The sequence below is a fragment of the Bos grunniens genome, chromosome 10 (genome assembly GCF_055505025.1).
Source record: "Bos grunniens cultivar Pamir isolate PY7600 chromosome 10, Bosgru_T2T1.0, whole genome shotgun sequence".
NCBI classification, from domain to species: Eukaryota; Metazoa; Chordata; class Mammalia; order Artiodactyla; family Bovidae; genus Bos; species Bos grunniens.
In genome coordinates this window covers 89,628,117-89,647,774 of record NC_141174.1, presented here as the reverse complement: position 1 = coordinate 89,647,774, position 19,658 = coordinate 89,628,117, and the positions used below count along the sequence as shown (strand labels likewise).

Below are 19,658 nucleotides of genomic sequence, written 5' to 3'. Positions count from 1 at the left end.
GTTCCAGAAAAACATCTATTTCTGCTTTATTGACTATGCCAAAGCCTTTGACTGTGTGGATCACAATAAACTGTGGAAAATTCTGAAAGAGATGGGAATACCAGAACACCTGATCTGCCTCTTGAGAAATTTGTATGCAGGTCAGGAAGCAACAGTTAGAACTGGACATGGAACAACAGACTGGTTCCAAATAGGAAAAGGAATTCGTCAAGGCTGTATATTGTCACCCTGTTTATTTAACTTCTATGCAGAGTACATCATGAGAAATGCTGGACTGGAAGAAACACAAACTGGAATCAAGATTGCGGGGAGAAATATCAATAACCTCAGATATGCAGATGACACCACCCTTATGGCAGAAAGTGAAGAGGAACTCAAAAGCCTCTTGATGAAAGTGAAAGTGGAGAGTGAAAAAGTTGGCTTAAAGCTCAACATTCAGAAAACGAAGATCATGGCATCTGGTCCCACCACTTCATGGGAAATAGATGGGGAAACAGTGGAAACAGTGTCAGACTTTGTTTTTCTGGGCTCCAAAATCACTACAGATGGTGACTGCAGCCATGAAATTAAAAGATGCTTACTCCTTGGAAGGAAAGTTATGACCAACCTAGATAGCATATTCAAAAGCAGAGACATTCCTTTGCCAACAAAGGTCCGTCTAGTCAAGGCTATGGTTTTTCCTGTGGTCATGTATGGATGTGAGAGTTGGGCTGTGAAGAAGGCTGAGTGCCGTAGAATTGATGCTTTTGAACTGTGGTGTGGAGAAGACTCTTGAGAGTCCCTTGGACTGCAAGGAGATCCAACCAGTCCATTCTGAAGGAGATCAGCCCTGGGATTTCTTTGGAAGGAATGATGCTAAAGCTGAAACTCCAGTACTTTGGCTACCTCATGCTAAGAGTTGACTCACTGGAAAAGACTCTGATGCTGGGAGGGATTGGGGGCAGGAGGAGAAGGGGACGACAGAGGATGAGATGGCTGGATGGCATCGCTGACTCGATGGACATGAGTCTCAGTGAACTCCAGGAGTTGGTGATGGACAGGGAGGCCTGGCGTGCTGCGATTCACGGGGTCGCAAAGAGTTGGACACGACTGAGCAACTGATCTGATCTGATCTGTTGCTCTTTTGTAGGGAAAACGCTGCATCCGAAACACACTATGAAAACAATGAAGTTTTATGAGGTTTTGAAGTCATCTGCGTCTTCTGCCTTGTATTAAATATGGAAAATGAAAATTTATCTGTTTTTTTCTATAAAATGATCTGCCATGTAGATAATGTTCAAGTAAAGAATTCAATGCGTACACAAAATGTTGTTATATGATTCCATTTATACAAAGTGTCCATTACAGGCACATCTGTAGAGAAAGAAGTAGATAAGCAGTTGCCTAGGGCTGGGGAGGGTGTCTGTGTGTTTGTATTTGCAGGGATGGTAGAGGTAAGGGAGGGTAACTGCTAAAAGATACAGGTGTTTTTTGGAGCTACAACAATGTTCTGAAGTTGATTACAGTCATAGTTGCAGAACACTGTGAATATATTCATTGAATTGTACAATTTAACTAGGTGAACTGTATGGGATGTGAATTATGTATCAATAAAGTCATTACCAAAAAAAAAGTCTCTTGGTAGTCTCAGTATTTCTAGTTTATTCTCAGTTCAAACAAAGGTTAAGAAAACACTGGTCACCCAGGGCCAAGACCTGGTGATGAAATAATCTGCAATTCTTACAAAATTAACGTCAAAGATGGCAGCTGTTCTCCCTTAGGTATGTGCCACCAAATAACTTAATTATATTGTAACTACTTCCCTGCTAGAAAAAGTACATGGCTAATTAAATATCAAGAAATGATACTTTAGAAAAAAAGTATTTCATAATCTCTGAACTTTTAAGGTGATGAAATACATTATTCTATTCCATGGGCTAGTATTTATAAGTAACTTTTTATTTGGGGGTTAATTTTAAAATGAGTATTTTTCAGAGGATATTTAAAGCTAAAAAACAATCGTTTTCATAAACTATAGACATATGTACTCATTTATGCATTAACAGTTGTACACACTTGATCACAGTTAAGTGGATATGCAAAATACCAAACACTATTGTAAAAGTTTTTCTGTGTTCTTCAAGAACTTTAACCTAAATTTTAAGTAAAAGAAATTTAATAAGAAACAATTAGATGAGAAGTATTTCCATCAACATTTGCAATTTTCCCTAGGAAAGAGAGAAAATACTTGAACGCTATTTTAGTTTACACTAAACATTTAGAGAAACACAATGAAGTTTTACTTGCCTTAGTGGAAGAGGTGAAGAAACAGGCTGACTGAGGATCAGATTATCATGTGGTGATAACTGAAAATAAATATGAAATAAAGTATTTCAAATATAAAGATTAACTTTAAAACACCACCTTCCAGTAAAAAAAATTTCACACACACATATATAGATGATGCCCATAAAGTTTCAATATTCCCATGCACCAGGTATAGGAATCGTCTAAATCACTTACTAAGATCCTAAAAAATATGTCCTGATGACTTGTCCTGATGACTGCCCTAACTACTAATTCTTCTTACTTTAAACCATATTCTTTTATTCTGTTCCTCAACATTTCCCTGATGCCATTTTAACAAACCTGCATTGAAAGAATACACTGTTCATTTAATATCATAAAACCAGGGTTAGTTAATCTATGGCCTCAGGGCAAATCCACAGACCACCTGCTTTTACAAATAAAGTCTTACCAAAATAGAGCCATGCACATTTGTTTACATGTTACATAGAGCTGCTTTTGTGCAATGAAAGCGGAGCTGAGCAGTTTTCAGAGAGACAACACAGCCTGTAAAGTTTGAAATATCTACTGTTTGGTCCTCAATAGAAAAAACTTGCCAACTTCAGCTATAAGATAAATCTTTTATGTGTATGCAACCTGAATGTGCTATATATATATATATTCTGGCACTAAATATCAAGAAGGAACTTGGGATGATATGTAGATATGCAAACTATTTACAATGCTTATCAAAATGATATTTTTCTAGACACTTTATCTGTATCAATATATTAATACAATTAATCTACATTTTAAATTTTATGCATATTTACAGAAATCTTAAATATCTATTTATAAATGATTTCTAATTTTGAATGATAGTCCACTAAGGGTTATGATAAATACCATAAGGCACATACAGAGATAATACATGAAATATTCTCTCAAGATCACTTCAAAAATAATGCTTAAATAGATTAGAAAAACAACTTACATATCAAGATTATAAACAAAAAAGAAACATAAACAAAAAAGGAAAGATAAAGTCAACTGGGACAAGAGATGGGGAAAATAATCTGTGTTCACTTTAAACTTCCCGTCACAAGGATGTGAGCAATTCTTCCTGCAATTAGGAAAACACACAACTTTTTCTTTCATCTATTCTAATACATTTAACTTAGGGAGTAAGTGCCAAAGGCAAAAGTTTTAAATACCAAGAATAAACTTAGGAAAGCAGTCCCTTTTTATGTGTTCAAAATGTCTACTGCTGTCTACTTCTTCAAGTCTACAACCCTTTATCTAAGAGGAAACATTAGATGTTGGCTGAGAGGCAGTTAATAAAATCATAAGGGTCCAAACTCCAGCATGAAGCAGCATCTGGTTCTCTTTTGATTCCATTTGATGTTTCTTTCCTCTTATAAAACTGTTATACTTAGGTTACATTTTGACAGAGTCCATAATCATTCAATAGAGCACTTACATCAAGAAAATCTTACCTGAACTAGAATTCGTGGTCTCTGAGGAGATGGAAAAGGAACTTTATGCATAAAATGAGAAATATGCCTTAAAAACAAACAAACAAAAACCTAATTGATTCCAAAGAGAATGCCATATGCTATAAAGGTCAACATGTCACCACAAGTTCATGTTGAGTCAAAAGCTCTGTGTACCGATAATTTCGAAATCCCTGCTACCACAAAAACAAGTGAACAAACAACCAAAATCATTTGTACCATTTAAGTCCCTTCTGAATAAACCCAGCCCCCAAATTTTCATATTAATACTCTCTCATATCCAGTAATAATTGTGTCATTAATGTCTCAAAAGCCACTGTAAGTTCTACCTTATGTGGACATTACCAAAGGAGCTAATTCTTGTACTGCAGTACACTTATTTTTAGTCAATTGCTCCTATTTTAAAAATGAAGCAACCATTGAGTATTTCAGAAAAATGAAGGAGTTTAACTATTTCTAAAATAAGAATAATATACTTTCGATTAACAATAGGTTAAAAATTCTATTGCTGATTTTTTGGGCTTTTTCCCCAGATGAAGACAGATAAAAAGATAGATTGATGGGTTTTGTTTTGAACACCATGGAAAAGGAAAAAGGAAACAATAGTAAACAATCATTTTAAAGAAAGAGTTATTTTATTTCTATATTACTTGTAAACTATTTCCAAATCATCTTGGCCGCAGAACTGAGATAATTTCATCTGGATAGAAAACATCAGAAGAGCATGGTATCTAAAATATTTAAAGTGAAAGTGAAAGCGCTCAACTCTTCGCGACCCCATGCACTGTAGCCCTCCAGGCTCCCCTGTCCATGCTATTTCCCAGGCAAGAATACTGGAATGGGTTGCCATTTCCTTCTCCAGGGGATCTTTCCAGCCCAGGGGTCGAACTCAGGTTTCCCGAGCCACCAGGGAAGCCCAAAATATCTAAGTTCAGTTCAGTTGCTCTGTCGTGTCCCACTCTTTGAGACCCCATGGACTGCAGCACGCCAGGCCTCTGCATATCTAAAATGATATCTAAATGATATCTAAGATATCTAAAAACAGTAAGGAATAAAATAAGCCCAGATTATATGTAAAATAAGAATCACAAAACCTTTAAAAAAAAATTCCAATTAGGATCTCCAAACTTCACAAGATATTAAAAAATGAAACATTTCTGTCATTTTGTCAGAAATAAAATTATCTAAAATAACAAAACTGTAGATCTAATTGGGGCTTTCCAGATGGCTCAGTGGTAAGGAACCCGCCTGCCAATGCAAGTGATGTGGGTCGGGAAGATCCCTTGGAGGAGGAAATGGCAGCCCCACTCCAGTATCCTTGACTGGAGAATCCCATGACAGAGGAGCCTGGCAGGTCACACTTCATGGGGTCGCAAAGAGTCAGACATACTGAGCAGCTGAATACAAACACACACAGTTATAGTAAGAGAAATATTACATAACTGAATCAACCAAATCTTTTTTTCTCTTGAAAAATTTAGTTTCCAAATAAAACCCATTCAATTACCAGTACAGATATACCATACACAGTGGAAAGAGCTGCCAAATTTTGAACCGAGAAGGCTGCTAACTTACTTCTCAATTGGAAGGACGTGAGGTCCAGAGATGGAATAACGATATAGAAAAGTCAAAAACTTCCTGAATGCGTCAAAAAAAGGCCAGTGAGAGAGAAGACAGATGCATTTATTAGTGTGAATTGTCTTGGAACTATCAGACTTCTCATTTGCTGATGATGCTAAACCCAAAAGAAATCTCTGTTTTTCTGTGAGATTCTCCTCGGAGTATGGTTCATAAAACTGAATAGCAGCACCATAGACCTGGAAAAGAGATAATATATTTGATAAATACGCCTTATATCATTTACTCAAATCACATTATTGGTTAAATATTTAATGGATGAGCTATTATGAGCCATTATATGCCTATGAGGCAGGCAAGGTGCCAGGTACCAGAGACAGTGGTGAAGAGACATTGCTCTTGCTTTCTTGAAGTACATTAAAACAGCAATGACGACAACAACAAAACTACACAGTGCAACTGTTGGGTCCCCTTATTACTGGAAAACAATATGTTTAATTAAGTTTTTTCATAAAGAGTGACAGCAATTGTGTTGCTATTCTCTATAAGAAAATGACTGAAAACAATGAGTTGGCCAGAAAGTTCATTTGGGTTTTTCTGTAAGATGCTACTGAAAAATCCAAACAAACTTTTTGGCCCACCTAATAATTATTTAGTAGAGAGCAGGACAGAATTTTAGATAAGGAAATACAAATTTCAACTTCAGACAATTCACTGAATTTCTCTAGACCTCAATTTCCCAATATATAAAATGAAGATATTGCACTACAAGATTATCAAAGTCCATTTCAACGATAATAGGCTATGGGTCTAAACAGCACTACATATTTAATAAAGTCTTTAGTATTACTTTAAAACTTTTGTAACATAGAAAATGAAGCAATGCAGGATCATCATTTGATAATGAAAAAAATCTTTGGCCGTATCCACAAGAAAAGCATTTGGATATGTGAGACAGACTGAAAATTTTCTTTTCCTATGTCTCCAGATGCAGTTATTTTAATGTGAAAGAGGTGCATATAATCGATCCAATTTAACCAGTTATTGTTTCTATTGTTACTGCATATAAAACTTAAGACTTGAAAATGTACAAGAAAACTGCAGATATCATTTGTTAAACACAGAGTACCTTTTCAGCTGAGGCTCCAGTTAACACGAATGTAGAAAATACAGGGAGGGGGTATTTGCTATTTGATGGCCAACATTCAATAGTTGCGCCCATTGGTAAACAAAACAAGGGAACAGATTCTGGGAGTGAGAATGACTCGTAATCTTCTTGAGGGTATCTACAAATTAGACCTATAAAAACAATAATAAATATTAGCTCATCAGCTCTTGAATTTAGCAGCTCATAATTTGAATGATGCTAAAATGCTTTATTATTTAACACATCTGGAAGACTAAAACACTATATATGTTCACCAAGTAACTCTGAATGCTTTAATAGGATTCAAGTGGATTTTAATTCTTAAACTAGTCATATTAACTACTTAATATTTATCAAGCTTCATCCACAAAGGCTAGTAAGGCAAACAGGAAAAGACTATTCCCTGGTAGCTCAGACAGTGAAGAATCTGCCTGCAATGCAGGAGACCTGGGTGGGGAAGATTCCCTGGAGAAGGGAATGGCAACTGACTACAGCTTCTTGCCTTGGAAAATCTCATGGACAGAGGAGCCTGGTGGGCTACAGTCCATGGGGTCGCCAAGAGTCAGACATGACTCAGAAACTAAGCACACACAAAGAAACATACACAAATATGCACACACTCCTAAAAAAAAAAAAATCCAGACTTCCTGGTGGCTCAGATGGTAAAGCATCTGACTACAATGCAGGAGACCCAGGTTCGATCCCTGGGTTGGGAAGATTCTCTAGAGAAGGCAATGGCAACCCACTTCAGTACTCTTGCCTGGAACATCCCATGGACAGAGGAGCCTGGTAGGCTACAGTCCATGGGGTCGCAGAGTCAGACACGACTGAGCGACTCCACTTTCACTTTCCTAAAAATTCATTTTGTGTTCACACAACCTTACAGCATATAAACATACTATTTTGGGAGGAAATTTTCAATATGCACATATTCACTTTACTAGTTTTTGATAGTTTTACCTTAGGGTTGTTTTTTTTTTTGACACATTAAAACAGATATTCCATAGGACTATATATATATATATATGACTTCTAGCACAAATACAAGAAAAATTATACATAAAAATAGAAGTCACATGTTTACAATGTCTTTAAAACAGTATCAACTTAAGCCCAGCTTCTGAATAATCTCAGATTATAGGAAAACAGAGTTTCAAGTGGTATATGATTTTATGTTAAACAAACTAGTTGACAAAGCAGTCTAGGTATCTTCTACTTAACAAACCCTCAAGACCAGACTCTTTTACTGGATTTTGTGGGACTAGAAACAGTAATAGGTTTCCTAAGCTTGAATCCTTAAAGTGGAAACCATCATGAGACAATGTTAAAAATAAAATGACAAACTGGGAATATGAGTGGTTGGTCTGCCACTAATAGCTGTTTGACTTCGGAAAAGTCGTGTACCTAGAGGTCTCCAGTTTTCTCATTTATAAAGTGAGATGAACTAGATATACTGAGGTCCAAGGCAATTCTAAAATTCTCTAGTTATATGCTGGTGCTGCTGCTGCTAAATCACTCAAACATGTCTGACTCTTTGCAACCCCATGGACCATAGTCTGCCAGGCTCCTCTGTCCATGGGATTCTCCAAGCAAGAATACTAGAATGGGTTGCCATGGCCTTCTCCAAATTATATGCTAGCCAACCAGTTGATCTCATGAGGATTTACACTTAACTGTCCATTACTTTCTCAAGTCATGAAATAATGGTATAGCCTTTAAGAAACTACAGAAACAGCAATGAACTGTGGATCCTAGAAAATCACAGGCAGAAGAAGGTAGGAGTCTAGAGTACTAACTTTAAAATTTTATTTTTTGAAAAGCTGAATCTGCTTTCTTGTAAATAACTTGATATTTTGAGGCTTTTGGCAACTGAAAATTTCAACTATGCATTAAAAAATTATAAATTATTTATAATATTTCTGATTATTTTGAAATTACATATAAACTACAGACTTGACTAAATTTAATATAAATATTAGGCTTCCCAGGTGGCGCCAGGGGTAAAGAATCTGCCTACCAATGTAGGAGACACAAGAGATTCAGGTTAGATCCCTGGGTCAGGAAGATTTCCTAGAGAGGGAAATGGCAACCCACTCCAGTGTTCTCTCCTGAAAAATCCCACGAACAGAGAAGCCTGATGGGTTACAGTCCATGGAGTCACAAAAGAGTCAGACATGACTAACGTTCACACAGTACAGTAGCTGTATAAATATTAAGGAAACTAATTCAAAAGGAACATAAATATTTTCCTCACATTTTCTGAGTTAAGACTTTGAGAGAATGATATCTACTTATTATTTACTTAAACCTATTATTTTAAAAAAAACCTTACCTTCTTTTAAAATTAATATTCCACTAAGCATCCAATAACGTATGGATAAAGACAAAACAATCAAAAGACGTGTGTTATAGTCTCAGTCCTGACAACGCATTTTAAGACAGTTTTTTTTTCTTTAATCTTATTGGTCCCATAATACATTATATATTAAGTATTCCATGAAAAATTATACTTACCAGCTTTGTAAGATATAGTGTTAGTCTTTGCCACTGATTTTTTATAACATAAGTATACTGCTGATCCCCACTGAATTTGAAAAAAAATAAAAGAAATATCATTAAACTTTAAAAAGGCAGTAACTTAATAGAATCTCTTTGATTTCTGCAGTATGTAATGATGGATTTCTTTTTATTTTCAGTTGGTTATTTTGCTGGCGTTTTATTGGAGTTATTGCCCAATTTTCTTTCAGAAATAAAATTTAATGTATTTTCTCCTTGCAACAGAAATAACATGAGGAAAACAACTATTTAAAACAAAACCGAGCCACAACAATTTAGATTTTATTCCAAGTTCAAACTTTGGACAGAAATGAAAAACAAGAAATATCCACTCATGTGGATGTAGACCTTCCTTTTGATTCTACAGCACCTTTCAGATATTGCCAGATTTTTCACAGTTTTTTATACCAAACTCAAGAGTTGTAATTCGCCATATCCATTTCCCTATTTCCTATTCTGTCATGAATCTATTCCAAACCAGGTTTTAATCCCACCATTTTTTAAAAGAACACCTTAAAAACTTTAATGATACCAATTCTAATAGTCAATTCTTAGTCTTCATCTTTTTCAGTCTCTCAACAGATTTTGATATCACTAATGACCCCCTTCCTGAAACATTTTTCTTTCTTGGCTTTTGAAGCATCACACTCTCCTGGTCCCTCACCACCACATCTCTGGCCAGTCCTCAATCTCCCTTGTAGAATCCTCTCTTTTCCTGATCATTAAATGTGGTCTCTTCTTTACTTTCTCTAAAGGATCTCATCTGTTTGGTACCACACTTTTAAATAATAGCTATTTCCAAAAGAGTCTCAAATTCCTAGTCCCCAAAGGAGATGGAGAAGACTGCGGGTAAAGCAAATCTGAGAGTAAAGGAGATTCAGACACAGTAAGTTTGGAAACATCTATTAGACATCCAAGTGTAGAGTCAAATGGAGGTAAGGTGAGAAGCCAGAAATGGATGTGTAACTTAGAAGACGCCACCATTGACAAGAGGTGATTACAGATACACTCACAAAACATACTTCCTTTAGGTTTCAACTCAAACGTCACTTTATTAGACAGCCCTCCTTTCATCACTTCTTATGCAATACCGTCTCCCTCTCCCTTCCTTGGTCCTCCTTATTGCCCCTCTCTTGTTGTTGCTGTTGTTTTCCTCCATACATAGCACTTACCACCATTTGGCATATAGCATATTTTGTTATTTATTATCTGCCTCCCACCACTAGAATATAATAAGCTCCATGATGGTAGAAGCTTTGTTTTGCTCACTGCTGTATCTGGAGCACCCACAACAGTACCTATTATATAAAAAACCTATTATATAAAAATACTTAATAAATACTTGTTAAAGGAATGAATGTGAGGTGATGTGTTTGTGCATACGATGGAGAGTGCTTGCATGGACCAGTCAGTACATGAGGACAGATACTTAGCACTGAGAACAAATATATATAAAGAAAATACACTTACTTTAAGAAATACATTTTAAATATATTAAGAGACTACCATAAAAACACCCATTTACTTATCACCCAGCTTTAAATGTTAACAATGACCATATTTGCTTCCAATATTTTAATGTATAAACAAAAAAATTACAGATTTAACTAAAGCCTCATCTTCCATTCCTTTCTGTCCTCTGAGTTAACTATTGGCCTGAAGCTAGTGCATTTCATTCACATGCATTTTTAAAATTTCTACTATGTAAATATATACATCTTTAAGTATATATCATTATGTTATATGCTTTATAACTTTACATAAATGGTGAAGTGTTGAATATATGCCTTTATGGCTTGCTTTCTCACTCATCAAAATGTTTTTGAGAATTAGTAAAATTGATACAGATCTACTTTCTTCACTTCAACTGGTAGATAGTATTCCATTAATGAAACAATTTACGTTATCCATTCCCTTACTGAGGGACATTTAGGTTGCTTCCTCTCCAGGGTGTGGTTATGAACAATGTTGCGGTAAGTTAGCTCCTCACCCAGAAATTTCCCACTTTTTTAAACTTTTTTAATATGTCCCCAAGCAGATTAGTATGTTAAATCATACTTATTTGGACATTAAGTTATGCTTGTTACTCTGTTAGATTTTGATTCTAATAAAAATTTTAATATTTTCACATCAAAAGAAGGGATGTATAAATTCAAGTGGATATTATGAATGTCAGCAGATTGGGCCTTTAGTTTTTTTGGTGGTAAAAATTTTATAAAAGGTCCTGTATAGCAAAGTCCCAACTCCAGTTCCTAATAAGCCAAATTTGTAAAGATAACAAAAAGCCTTCAGTAACCTTTTTGATGATAAAAAGAGAACTATATATGACCATGTGGATGTGGTGGAAACCAAAAGGAATATCCTAAAATAAAACACAAGGACTTAGAGATAAAGTAAAAGTTATAAGGCCCTGGAAGAAAAGAGCCATGGATATAAAAACTAAATATGAGAACATTTTCTAAATTTTTTTTTATAAAAAGGTTCAGCAAAAAAGACAGTAGGAAGGGCTGTTGTTCTTAAAATATTTTAAATGTTTAACCCATAAAATATCCATACTGTGGTTTGCCATGGCAAAAACATTACTTCTGGAATTACGTACATGATTTAACTATTTGCTTGGTTAATAACTCTGCTTTTCTAAGTAAACTTGCTAAATCAAGTACTGACATTCTTGAAAGGCTGTAAAACAAGAACCATTTGTACAGAGTATTAAAAAAAATACTCTCAATGAGTCAAAAACTGAGGGAAACATCCCAAATTAGTCCAAACATTTGCTGTGTGCATCAAAGCACCAGGTCTAAATATCCTTAACTACACATTTTCGCAGTTTTGGACAACATGACATTCTTAAATTCTCTTCCAGCTCTAAATATTATCATTCTATTCTAAACAATCAAAGTCCAAATCACTTAGGGCTTATGATCCAAAGCTTAAAAACTAGTCATTCTTGAAAACTTTTCCCATAAACTTTTAATGGGAGGTTGGAGAAGTAGGGGAAATATATTTTGAGACCAAAGTTGTAAGCCTGGTAGAAAAATCATGTAGGAATTTGAAGAAAGATTCAATATCCATTTCCTCATGTTCATTAGATTGGTTTCATTCTTTTTTTTTTTCTTCAGTTTTTTGTTTTTTAGGTTTATTTTCTCCTGGTTTCAAAAACTAGAAGATGCTTTCATTCAACCTACCTAATCTCCCCAAACCAAGAATAATCTATAATATAACTATACTCCTGAGCATTATCAACACATCAGTAATTTATTCCTAACCATTTCCTGATTATATACACAATCAACAGATATGAAAAGAAGTTTCCTGCATTGCATGTCTATTTTAGTATTTCTGAAAGAGTTAGAAGTCATTGTATGTCTACTCTGAAGATCTAAATTTACTTTTACTACCTTATAGACAATAGAAACAGAGATTGTTAATAGATATAAACCACAACCCATTGCTTAAAAAAGACACCAACCACTAAGATCAGGACAGTTTCTCTACATTTAGGACTGATAACTAGATTTAAGAGTAAAGAAATAAACATCTAAGAGGTTTTTATTCCTATAATGTTTCTTAAGGGAACTAAGAGGAACTTAAACATTGGGCAAAAATAAAAGTTCTTCCTTACTGTATGTTAATTATATCTCAAAACTAAACAACAACAGCAACAAAAGAAAAGCTCCTTCTCAGTCATTAAATACACACAGAAGGGATTGAAAAGGCAGAGTTAACTAAGGAGTAATTAATAGCTAACTTTTGTATAGCACTTACTACGTGCCAGGCACTATCCTACGTTCTTTACAAATAGTAAACATTTAATCTTCACAAAAAGCCTGTGATAAAACACTACTTTATCTTTGTTTCATGATGAGGAAACTGAAGCACAGAAAGTCAAAGAACCTGTCCAAGACATGTATCTGGAATGCAAATACAGCAGGTTAGCTGGAGTCCATTCTGTTCACACTAGGTTACACTCTCTCTCTCTTTTCTTTTATACTCTTCCAGGAGAGAATTAATACTCTGACAACACTGGGACCAATACACCAGGGTAAGGAAAAACAGAAACTTATGTCTCTGGTTTTGGTTTCAATGTAACAAGTCTACCTTGAACACTTTGGTTAATAAGACCTAGTAATGGTTCCAAAAAATTTACTTTCAATCTAAAACGAGCAAATCTATAAAATAAAGGGAAAAATCACTAATGGGAAAATGGCAAGTATCTTTGAGCCTGAACAGCCTTGCTAAAATACTAAACCAAATTTGAAATGAGGTTAAGCTAGACATTATATTACAAAAAAGTTCAAAAACCCTTTCTGCCATCACTATCAGTACCATATAAGGCTTTTAAAACTCACTCGCTACCGTGATCTTCTTCCTGCACCATAATCTTTCCATTGCCACACTTCATCAACAAATCAAAATGCAAGCACGGGACAGAAAATGGATAGAGGAGGAGGTTTCAGAAGTAACATCTCAGGCAAAGACCAGAAGCAAAAATGGCTTGGAATTTTCAAACTCCTGAGTGGAGTTGTGTGGTGACACCAGTATCACTGGAGATCATGTGTGCTTCCTGTTCAAGTATTCCTTCAGTTACATGAGCTCCAAGACCAAGCCCTGAGCCTTTGGAGTGGGAGTACTGACTCCAAGACCCTAGACTATCAGAGAACTAACCCAAGGGGGTATCAAAAAGTAAGAACTCACAAAAAGGAAACCACTGTAATACAGACCCAGCATCACCCAACCACCAATAGCACCCTGTGAAGGACCTCTCATCTAAACAACAAATAAAACAAAAATACAAACCCAATCATCAGCGGATAGGATTACCACCTCACTCAGCCTTGCCCATCAGAGGAAAGAAAAACAAACAAAAACTCAACACAAAGCTTATCCTATACGAAACTTACACAAACCACTGGACCAACTCCAGCGGGCAGAAACCAAAAGGAAGAAAGAATTCAACCTTTAAGCCTGGGAAAAGGAGACCTCAAATACAATAAGTTAAAAAAAATAATAATGAAAAGGCAGATAAATACTACACAAATGAATAAACAAACTAGAAACACAGAAGTCCAAATAAATGAAGAGGAAATAGGCAAAGTACCTGAAACAGAATTCAGAATAATGCTAGTAAAGATGATCAAAAACCTTGAAAGCAAAATGGAGAAAATGAAAGCATCAATTAACAAAGACCTAGAAAAATTAAAGAAAAAACATGCAGAGACAAACAACACAATTACTGAGATTAAAAACACTCTGGAAGGAATCAATAGCAGAATATCAGAAGCAGAAGAATGAATCAGTGAGCAGGAAGATAAAATGGAAGAAATAACTTCCGAAGAGCAGAATAAAGTAAAAAGAATGAAAAGAACCGAGGATACTCTCAGAGACCTCTGGGACAATATCAAACACACCAACATTCAAATAATAGGGGTCCCAGAAGAAGAGAAAAAGAAAGGTTATGGGAAAATTTTTGAAGAGATTATAGTTGAAATTTTCCCCAACATGGAAAAGGAAATAGTTAATCAAGTCCAAGAGGCACAAAGAATCTCACACAGGATAAACCCAAGAAGAAACACACAAAGACACAAACTAATCAAACTAATAAAGACTAAACACAAAGAAAGAATATTAAAAGCAGCGAGGGAGAACCAACAAGTAACATACAAGGGAAACCTCATACACTTAACAGCTGATCTTTCAGCAGACTGCAGGCCAGAAGGGAATGGCAGGATACATTTAAAGTTCTGAAAGGGAAAAATCTACAACCAAGACTACTGTACCCAGCAAGGATCTCATTCAAAATTGATGGAGAAATCAAAAGCTTTTCAGACAAGTGAAAGTTAAGAGAATTCAGTACCAGCAAACCAGCTTTACAACAAATGTTAAACGGACTTACATAGTCAAGAAATACAAGAGAAGAAAAAAGATCTACAAAATCAACCCCAAACAATTAAGAAAATGGCAACAGGAACATATATATGGATAATTACTTTAAATGTAAATGGATTAAATGTTCCAAGCAAAAGACATAGACTGGCTGAATGGATTAAAAAACAAGACCCATATATATGCTGTCTACAAGAAACCCACTTCAGACCTCAAGACACATATAGACTGAAAGTGAGAGGATGGAAAAATATATTCCATGAAAATGGGAAGCAAAAGAAAGCTGGAGTAGCAATCCCTGTATCAGACAAAATAGACCTTAAAATAAAGAAGATTAGAAGAGATAAGGAAGGACGCTACATAATGATCAAGAGATCAATCCAAGAGGAAGATATAACAATTATAAATATCTATGCATCCAACATAGGAGCACCTCAATACATAAGACAAACACTAACAAACATAAAAGAAAAAGTTGACAGTAACACAATAATAGTAGGAGACTAACACCCAACTCACACCAATGGACAGATCATCAAAACAGAAAATTAATAAGGAAACACAAGTCTTAAATGATACATTAGATGAGATGGATCTCACTGATATCTTCAGGACATTCCATCCAAAGGCAGAAGAATACACCTTCTTCTCAAGTGCACAAGGAACATTCTCCAGGATAGACCACATCTTGGGTCACAAATCAAACCTCAGTAAATTTAAGAAAATTGAAATCATATCAAGAAACTTCTGACCACAACACTATAAGACTACATATCAATTACAAGAAAAACACTGTAAGAAACACAAACACATGGAGATGAAACAACACATTTTTAAATAACCAAGCGGTTACTGAAGAAATCAAAAGGGAAATAAAAAAATTTCTAGAAACAAATGACAATGAAAACAGAACAACTCAAAACTTATGGGATGCAGAAAAAGCAGTCCTAAGAGGGAAATTTATAGCAATACAATACTACCTCAAGAAACAAGAAAAACATCGAATAGACAGCCTAACTTTACACCTAAAACAACTGGAAAAAGAAGAACAAAAAAAACCCCAAATTAGAAGGAATGAAATCATAAAGATCTGAGCAGAAATAAATGAAAAAGAAATGAAATAAATAATAGTAAAAATTAATAAAATTAAAAGCTGGTTCTTTGAGAAGATAAACAAAACTGAAAAACCTTTAGCCAGACTCATCAAGAAAAAAAGAGAGAAGAATCAAATCAACAAAATTAGAAATGAAAAAGGAGAGGTTACAACAGACAATGCAGAAATACAAAGGATTATGAGACTATTATGAACAATTATATGGCAATAAAATGGATAATCTGGAAGAAATGGACAGATTCTTAGAAAAGTTCAATCTTTCAAGACTCAACCAGGAAGAAATCGAAATTATGAACAACTCAATTACAAGCACTGAAATGGAAGCTGTGATCAAAAATCTCCCCAAAAACAAAAGCCCAGGACCAGATGGCTTCACAGGAGAATACTACCAAACGTTTAGAGAAGAGCTAATGCTTATCCTTCTAAAACTCTTTCAAAAATTACAGAGGAAGGAGTACTTTCAAACTCATTCTACGTGGCACCATCACCCTGATACCAAAACCAGACAAAGACAACACAAAAAAAGAAAACTACAGGCCAATATCACTGATGAACATAGATGCAAAAATCCTCAACAAAATTTTAGCAAACAGAATTCAGCAACACATCAAAAAGCTCATATACCATGATCTAGTTGAGTTTATTCCAGGAATGCAAGGATTCTTCAATATTTGCAAATGAATCAATGTGATACACCATATTAACAAATTGAAAGATAAAAACCATATGATAACCTCAATAGATGCACAAAAAGCCTTTGACAAAATTCAGCACCCATTTATGATTAAAACTCTTCAAAAAGTGGGCATAGAAGGAACCTACCTCAACATAGTAAAGGCCATATATGATAAGCCTACAGCAAACATTATTCTCAATGGTGAAAAACTGAAAGCATTCCCCCTAAGATCAGGAACAAGACAAGGGTGTCCACTTTCATCACTATTATTCAACATAGTTCTGGAAGTCCTAGCTACAGCAATCAGAGAAGAAAATGAAATAAAAGGAATCCAGATCAGAAAAGAGGAAGTAAAACTCTCACTGTTTGCAGATAACATGATACTGTACATAGAAAACCCTAAAGATAGTATCAGAAAATTATTAGAGCTAATCAGTGAATTTAGCAAAGTTGCAGGACACAAAATCAATACACAGTAATCACTTGCATTACTATATACTAACAATGAAAAATCACAAAGAGAAATTAAGGAATCAATCCCATTCACCATTGCAACAAAAACAATTAAATATCTAGGAATAAACTTACCTAAGGAGACAAAAGAACTGTACACAGAAAATTATAGGACACTGATGAAAGAAATCAAAGATGACATAAACATATGGAGAGATATTCTATGTTCCTGGGTAGGAAGAATCAATATTGTGAAAATGACTATACTACCAAACACAATCTACAGATTCAGTGAGATCCCTATCAAATAACCAATGGCATTTTTCACAGAACTAGCAGAAAAAATTTCACAATTCATATGGAAACACAGAAGACCCCAAATAGCCAAAGCAGTCTTGAGAAATAAGAATGGAGCTGGAGGAATCAACCTTCCTGACTTCAGATTGTAATACAAAGCTACAGTCATCAAGACAGTATGGTACTGCACAAAAACAGAAATATAGACCAATGGAACAAGATAGAAAGCCCAGAAATAAACTCATGCACCTGTGTGTACCATATTTTTTACAAAGGAGGCAAGAATATACAATGGGGCAAAGACAGCTCTTCAATAAATGGTGCTGGGAAAACTGGACAGCTACACGTAAAATAATGAAATGAGAACACTTCCTAACACCACACTCAAAGATAAACTCAAAATGGATTAAAGACCTAAATATAAGACCAGAAACTAAAAAACTCTTAGAGGAAAACATAGGCAGAACACTCAATGACATAAATCAAAGCAAGATCCTCTATGACCCACCTCCTACAGTAATTGAAATAAAAGTAAACAAGTAGGTGGAGAAGGAAATGGCAACCCACTCCAGTATTCTTGCCTAGAGAATCCTATGGGCAGAGGAGCCTGGTGGGCGGCTGTCCATAGGGTCGCACAGAGTCAGACATGACTGAGGTGACTTACCAGCAGCAAACAAGTGGGACCTGAAAGCTTTTGCACAGCAAAGGAAACTATGAGCAAGGTGAAAAGACGACCCTCGGAATGGGAGAAAATAATAGCAAATGAAACAACTGACAAAGGATTAATTTCCAATATATATAAGCAGCTCATACAACTCAATACCAGGAAGACAAACAACTCAATCAAAAAGTGGGAAAAAACCTAAGCAGACATTTCTTCAAAGAGGACATACAGATGGCTAACAAACACATGAAAAGATGCTCAACACCGCTCATTATTAAAGAAATGCAAATCAAAACTACAATGAGATATCACCTCACACGGTCAGAATGGTCTGACCATTAAAAAGTCTACAAACAATAAATACTGGAGAGGGTGTGGAGAAAAGGGAATGTTCTTGCACTATTGGTGAGAGTGTAAACTGATACAGCCACTATGGAAGATGGTATGGAGATTCCTTAAAAAACTAGGAATAAAACCACCATATGACCCAGCAATCCCACTCCTAGGCATATACCCTGAGGAAACCAGCGTTGAAAAAGATACATGTATCCCATTGTTCATTGCAGCACCATTTACCATAGCTAGAGCATGGAATCAACCTAGATGCCCATTGACAGATGAATGGATAAAGAAGCTGTGGTACAAATACACAATGGAATATTAATCAGCCATAAAAAGGGACACATTTGAGTCAGTTCTGATGAGGTAGATGAACCCAGATGGTAGATGAACCTATTATACAGAGTGAAGTGAGTCAGAAAGAAAAAGATAAATATCACATTCTAATACACATATATGGAATATAGAGAAATGGTTCTGAAGAATTTGTTTACAGGGCAGCAGTGGAGAAACAGACATAGAGAACAGACTTATGGACATGGGCAGAGGGGAGGAGAGGGTGAGATGTATGGAAAAAGTAACTTGGCAACTTACATAACCATATGTAAAACAGATAGCCAACAGGAATTTGCTGTATGGTTCAAGAAACTCAAACAGGAGCTCTGTATCACCCTAGAGGAGGGGATGGGGAGGGAGATGGGAGGGAGGTTCAAAAGGGAGGGGATATCTGTATACCTATGGCTGATTATTTTTTAAGAAATAAAAAAGAAAAAAATGCAAAGATGGCATCAAAGAATAGGGCATTTTGTATATGAATGGCTGTTGGCAAGAAATGGTCATCCAAGTAGGGATCACATAGCTCAAATAACTCTTAGGATACAACTGAGATATTACAGATCATACATAATGGCCTTAGACTACTGGAAGAGCTTTGGCTTTTACTACTAAGAGTGAGATGGGAAACCATGAGGGTTGTAAGCCCAGGAGAGACATGATCTAAATTATGCTTTAAAAGGATCCTTCTTGCTGTGATGTGAAGAACAGGTTGTAAGAAGCAGAGGAAGCAGTGATCAGTTAAACCAGGGGTCTGGCAAACTATGGGCTGCATTCCACCCAAGCCCTGTTTTTGTACAACTGAGCTAAGACTGATTTTTATGTTTTTTAAAGACTGT

At 35.5% G+C, this 19,658-nt stretch overlaps 1 protein-coding gene across 7 annotated transcripts in view; it reads right to left on the bottom strand.

The window, feature by feature from the left end:
* DENND4A (DENN domain containing 4A) overlaps positions 1–19,658 on the bottom strand; it is a 120,285-nt gene that overhangs the window by 57,926 nt on the left and 42,701 nt on the right. For 6 of the 7 annotated variants that reach the window (XM_086322966.1, XM_086322968.1, XM_086322965.1 and 3 more), the window contains 5 exons: positions 9,019–9,088; positions 6,487–6,656; positions 5,355–5,596; positions 3,762–3,828; positions 2,287–2,345 (listed from right to left, as the gene is read on the bottom strand). In XM_086322966.1, the coding sequence (XP_086179092.1) occupies positions 2,287–2,345; positions 3,762–3,828; positions 5,355–5,596; positions 6,487–6,656; positions 9,019–9,088 (608 nt within the window). Of the gene's footprint in view, positions 1–2,286; positions 2,346–3,761; positions 3,829–5,354; positions 5,597–6,486; positions 6,657–9,018; positions 9,089–19,658 lie in introns of those variants that run through there. The other variant, XM_086322970.1, reaches the window with a different exon arrangement.